The 6,349-nt window shown below is 38.4% G+C and overlaps 1 protein-coding gene across 1 annotated transcript; it reads left to right on the top strand.

The window, feature by feature from the left end:
* Nucleotides 1–1,363: 1,363 nt before the first annotated feature.
* Nucleotides 1,364–4,463, top strand: LOC112285545 (uncharacterized). Its single transcript, XM_024526451.1, is given in 7 exon segments — nucleotides 1,364–1,367; nucleotides 1,552–1,633; nucleotides 1,856–1,911; nucleotides 2,300–2,553; nucleotides 2,834–2,844; nucleotides 2,846–2,938; nucleotides 3,135–4,463. Coding segments are annotated over 7 exon segments (1,143 nt in total). The 3' UTR covers nucleotides 3,778–4,463.
* Nucleotides 4,464–6,349: the final 1,886 nt, after the last annotated feature.

The following is a 6,349-nucleotide window of genomic DNA, read 5'->3' as shown; positions in this document are numbered from 1 at the left end:
TGAGCACTTGACTCAGCAAGTCCAATGTATTCTGACGATAAGCATCTTCATTCTCCATGACCATAGAGTTTAGAACCTAGTTCGGAACAGTCGCCGAAATCTGAGTGTAAGTGCTGTCTTTTATAAAACTGAATTGTACTTTATGGTAGCAGCAGCACTGTCAATGTTTGATTAGATGTACCTTCAATCAAAGATCGACTCAGTGGAATGACCTCCGAAACACCTGTTTGAAATTTAAAACCAAGCCACAAGTAACAGTCGACTTGTAAGTTGCAAGTTACTCACTGGCACTAGGGATCCCGAGACTGTTCTTCACAAATTCCTCCCCGTGCACCAAGGACTGTCTGGAAGTTCAGATTCTGACTCAGAAGCACGAACGGCACACACTCGTCTGAAGGATGCTATAATCCAAACTGTCCATCATACTGCTCTCTTCAGCCCCTTGCGATTGGTTACGCAGATCGCTTACTTATATAAGTTACGTTACGTCGGAAACTGAGCTTATTGCTAGGCGGAATGTCTGCGATAAAGCAGATTCTTGTTTCGCCGTCTCAGCGGAGCCAAATCGACGGTTTGCCCATTACTTCAAGTTGATGAACCTTACTTTTAGCTTATCATACCGTAAACTGAACCACAAGTTGATAAACCTTAATTTTAGCTTATCATACCGTAAACTGAACCACAAGTTGATAAACCTTAATTTTAGCTTATCATACCGTAAACTGAATCACAGACCTTGGCAGGCTCTACCCATCCCTGAAACCTAACATTTACCTGTGAGGAAAACGTTAAAAAAACCCAGGGAACGAGTGGGTAACAAAAGTCGAGATCAAGGTGTGTGACACATCAGGTCTGGCGGATTAGAAATCGCTGTGATTTTCTCAGAGAAAGTACCACGCTTAGTTCTGTGCAGCTCAGCTCAGGGGCAACAACCACCAGGGAGGACCACACACAAAGACTCGCTGACAGAGACCAAAGTAATTTTCTTATGGACTGCACTGGACGGGATCCATGCGCAGCTCCCAGGACAGGCAACAAGACAACTCTGCCACAGGTCGACGGTCACCATTCACTTTCCCAGTTAGACCTTGCATCATTGCATGAGAATTGTGTCTTATCCTGCATTACATTCTTTAAACGTTTAGCTGTACAAAAACTTTGCCTTCATCAATTAGTCATGCTTAACCTCTATCTTTAGGACAGATTGGTTATTCCCCGCCCCCCTCACCGGGCCAAGTTTACACATCGGCTGGGTTTTCATCGCTTGGACTGAGTGTTCCCTCTGTTGCGTCAAAGCGAATGACGTCACTGGAAAACATCAGTGCCGAGAAGGGGGTAGAGTTTAAATGGAGTGCTCATAAAGATGGGTGTCACCAAATCATGTTGGGAGCCATGTCTTAGCACACCGTGCTCACCCTCCTTCATTCAGACCCCCTTCTTTTTCCAGCAAAAGGTCGACAGATGCCTCGAATCATAGGAATCAATCAAGGCTACATCTCAGGCTTTGCTCTTGTAAGTGTGAGTTGCTTTTGGGTCATTAATGCTCCGCAGCTACTAGGATTAAGCAGCACGGTGAGAAGTTAGCTGGGTGTGAAAACGGCAAATCTGACAAATCCTACCTTGACGAGCACTTGTAAGCGCCGTGGACCAACTGTAGGCGCTTGCCTGCTTCAACACATTTATGTGCAGCATTATGAATGACCTGCGAGTCGCAGGAAATATGATGATTCTCCGACTAAAAACCACTGAGATGTGAGGTAAAAATCATAATCACTTGCTATGTCTTTCTTTACCGAAAAAGATTCGATCGTGCGAATTTGTCTCAAATCATGTACTGTGGTTCTCTCTTGAATAGGTCCGTGTGCGTGCAAGTGTCTACGTGCCCGTCTGCCAATGGCTTGAGACTGAATGGTAACTGGGCTTGGAAGTCAGGTTTAAATGTCGCAGGTCAATCTGTCTCCTGTGGAGACAAATTTATTTGTAGAAGCTCTCCTACAGACAGGATTCTAGTTTCGGCCGCGGAAGCCGCAGGAAAAGAAAGCTTCCTGGGAGGAGATTTTATGAATGACGTCAACTCTAGGGATTCTTATTCAGAGGCGCGAGTATCAAATGTAGAAGAAACCAGCTGGTGCTACAATATTGAAAAACAAGATTAGTAGTGAAAATGTTTCACGGATTCCTGGGAATGATATGGCACCTGTGGCTTCTAGTGATTCTCTTGTGCATATGTGAAAGAGGTTACATTCGGTAATTGCAATTGAGGGTATGCTGGAGTTGATGAATGGTAGTGTTAATGCAGATGCAAATTCGGCAAAGAATTTAAATGGGGAAAGTGGTGGTGCGGCGTTGTCGAGTTTAGAGAAGGCTTGGGATCATTGGAATAAGCTGGGGGCACCCAAGTTGATAGTAGCTCCCATGATGGATCAGAGTGAGCTGCCGTTTAGGATGCTGTGCCGGAAGTACGGTGCCACTGCAGCGTACACACCTATGTTTCATTCTCGTCCATTTGCACTGCAGCCGGGATACAGGCGAGTTGAGTTCACCACATGTCCAGTAAGTCGCTTCATTTGTTTCTACACCCGGTGGTTATACACGCTGCTTGAAAGGAAAGCATCTTTAACACTTCAAATTTTTGCCAATTTTAATCCCTATTCTGCACATCTGCACACAAAATTGCACATAAGGTCGGTGTTCACGCTATTGCTAATTTTAAGAAGGGCGATCGGTTTCTATTGATTAGGATCGATGTGATCACAGTTGTGATTCCGGTGACTTGTTCTTTTGGATTACCTGAGCCTTTTATCAAGGGCGTTAACTTATAGTTACATGGCAGGAGGATCGCCCTCTTCGTACAATTTGGTGCGAATGACCCGAAATTGTTGGTCAAAGCAGCCATGTTTGTGCAAGAAGACTGCGATTACTTTGACATAAATTTAGGGTACTTATCTACACCCTCTCGTGTCGCTCTTGGTCGGATCTTCCTTGACTAGGGTGTCGTTAATAAGAGTGCGTATATATATATATATATATATATGTGTGTGTGTGTATGTATCGAAAGAGAGAGAGAAGATTAGCGTTGGTTCTTCAACTGCTTTGGAAACATTTCTGAGATTTTTAATACTTTTCTCGAGCAGGTGCCCTCAACGTGTTGCGAAGCGAGGTTTTAACAGAGCCTTCCTTATGGATGACCTTCCTTTGATTCAATCAATGGTAACTCAGCTTGTGTCTAGTCTGACAACTCCTGTTTCATGCAAAATCCGCACATTTCCAGACTTGGAAGACACGCTTGCCTATGCTCATATGCTGGAGAATGCCGGTTGCTCTTTGTTGGGTGTTCATGGACGTACACGGGATCAAAAGGATGGTAGAACTACCAGGGCGGACTGGGAAGCGATCAAAGCAGTAAAAGAAGCTGTTCGCATCCCAGTGCTGGCAAACGGCAACATACGGTGGCTTGAAGATGTGCATGAGTGCATTAGGATGACCGGTGTAGATGGCGTGCTGTATGCAGAATCTTTACTCGAGAACCCTGCTCTATTCAGCGGTCACAGGATGAGGCCTGTGGATGCTGTCACTGGGGGATTGGTGGAGCTGAGCAGGGAAGGCGCACTTAATGAGCCGTCACTAGTTTTGGAATATTTAGAACTTAGTGAGAAGTACCCAATACCGCAGCGCATGATGCGATCACACGTATACAAAATGCCGTGCGCGTGGTCCAAACGATATCCAGAGCTGCGTGATGAGCTGAATTTTGAACAGGGGGCAAGTATTGATTAGATGAAGGTTATGGTCTACAGGCTGCTCGAAAAGCACGTTTCAACAATGGGTAATGGTTCGTCGAGGAAGAGCGAAACCCAGGACACTAGTGAGACAAATAAGCTCGCGCAGCTTAGAAGCCCAATTCAAGTGATGTGATGACCAAGTCGCTGGAAGTGGGCAGCCACAAGTACAGAAATCACCAGGCAGGGAGGAGCAAAGCAGGTCCATGGCGGTGATAGGATTTGTGCTTGTTAAACTCCATCGTAGGATTGCACAATCTTTGAAACTCATCAGCATTTGTCAACAATTGCGATGCGCTTGTGTTGCTTTGCTCAGCACTTGGACCACAGCGGGTTCATTATGTGCCACACTGTGCAACCCTTCGTCCTGCGTCGTCTCTGCAATGAAATGAAGCTGCTGTGCACCATGCAGCACACGGTTCTTTGCAGAGTATGATAAACATGAACAATCGTGTGCATGGTTACGAAGTTGTTGATAACGGATAGGAAAGTTACAAATAGTGCTACTCTAAAGGAATTTGGGAAAAACTGCATCTGGTGATACCACAGTTTCATTCATTTCTATGTCTTCATTGTTGCAGCTTGTGCTTTGGCACTTGTGATAAACTCCAGTGAAGTCCCTGTAATGCATCTCATCTAAGAAGTTGGTGAGGGCCTTGTTCCAACATTTTTTATTCGTTTTAAGTTGTTGTCCTTAAATTCTAGCTAAAAATAATAGTGCTCAAACATCACAACTTGATGCAGCTGGTGTTAAGGTCTCATTGCCAATTGTCTTAGTATATTTTTGAATCAATATAGTAGTCATTCTTACAAATAAGTAATTTGCATTCTAATTTACAACAAACAATATTAATGATATGAAATTTTTGATGCGTCACCATTAATACATTACTTACATTTGTGGGAACATTGTAGGTGGTCAGAAAAGTATTTAATAAAATCTAATGATTCTTTTTTTTATTATTATGAATAGAATCTTTTTTAATATATATATATATATATATACATATACTTATTGTGTGTGTGTGTGTGAGAGAGAGAGAGAGAGAGAGGTTTTTAAAACAACATAATTATATACATATATATATTTCATGATTTTAAAAAAAAAAAAATCTATATTTTATTGTTATTAGAAATTAAAATTCTATACATACATTTTAATGTATTATAATTCCACATATTAAAACTAATATATTTTTTCATTTAATTTATTTTCATTTATTTCTAACTGTCAATCTTCTTTTTTAATATGGATTTAAATTAATAATTTTCTGACATGTTTTGTTGGTAAATATATATATACATGTATATACTGTTTGCAAAACTCTTCATAAAACTCAATTTCAAGACTAAATATTGTCGTGTAGATTATCATCTATAATGTTGAGTTTGATGTTGAAATAAAATGGATTTTATATCCTGTCTTTTACCCACTCATTATTGTCAAATTAAGAGCAATGGACAAGCAAGTAGTCAATAAGGTAAGAATATTTTCTTTGAATAATTAATTTATATTATATCAAATGGAAATGTGCCAAAGATTCTCTTAGATATAGATAGATGGTTTGTAATACTAAAAAAGTTTAAAATTCAAATTTAGCTGATGGCACTTGATTAGCTACTTGTATTCATATTTATTTGTCTTATGAATACAACATTGATTTCATATGTTACATCTTTTTTGGAACTAATGTTGGTCTACTTTATCTTTAAAATAATCTTACCTTTATGCTGGTTCTATCCTTAGGCTTGTATCATCACCTCTAGGCTATCAAAAGCTATAATTTTGCCAAAGAATTTCTGACATGGTCAAGTTCTTTGTTGAGATGAACATCTCGTACGAATGATCATTACCCTTAATATCCAATTTGGTGGTAGTTTCTTATTAGTCAAAACTTATTTAATTGTATTAGATTTTAGGACATGTATTTTTGTTGTTATTATTACTATTATTATTATATGAATTTTAAAAATTAATCTTTTTCTTAATATAATTGAATTTGTCCTTAAGTCTTTTCATTTTCGCAAGTAATAGCAATGTGATATAAACTTGAGTTTTTATACAACTTGTACAAAAACTTCAGCTTTTCTCATTATAACACGCATTTATAGAAGTAATATAAATTTGGCAATCAAAAAAGTATTGAAGAAGTTTTATAATAGTTAATAAATATGGCTTTAGTATTACAAATTGTGTGGTTTTCTTATTTTTTTTTTATCTCATAAAAAAATGGTTTAATACATACATACAAACATACATACAAAACATTTAAATTAATATATCTTAAAATTAAAATATCTATTTCAATCAATATATATGTTTTGTAAATAATAAAAAAAATATTTAAATATAATAACTAAGCACATTGTTAATTACATTAAATAATATTAATACTATTAATTATATGATACTAATATAAAATACCATTATAGCTAAGTTGTATATATACACAAAAGCATATGTGAAATTAAGAAAATAAATTAGTTTTCTAGTATTGTTAAAATAATATATGTTTTTTTGGAAGGATACTTAATTTCCTCTAGAATATTCTAAGTATTGTTAAATGTGT

This window comes from Physcomitrium patens, chromosome 8 (assembly GCF_059467195.1).
Source record: "Physcomitrium patens ecotype Gransden chromosome 8, ASM5946719v1, whole genome shotgun sequence".
Lineage (NCBI taxonomy): Eukaryota > Viridiplantae > Streptophyta > Bryopsida > Funariales > Funariaceae > Physcomitrium > Physcomitrium patens.
Note: the sequence above shows the minus strand (reverse complement) of the source record. Positions and strands in the feature narration are given on the sequence as shown.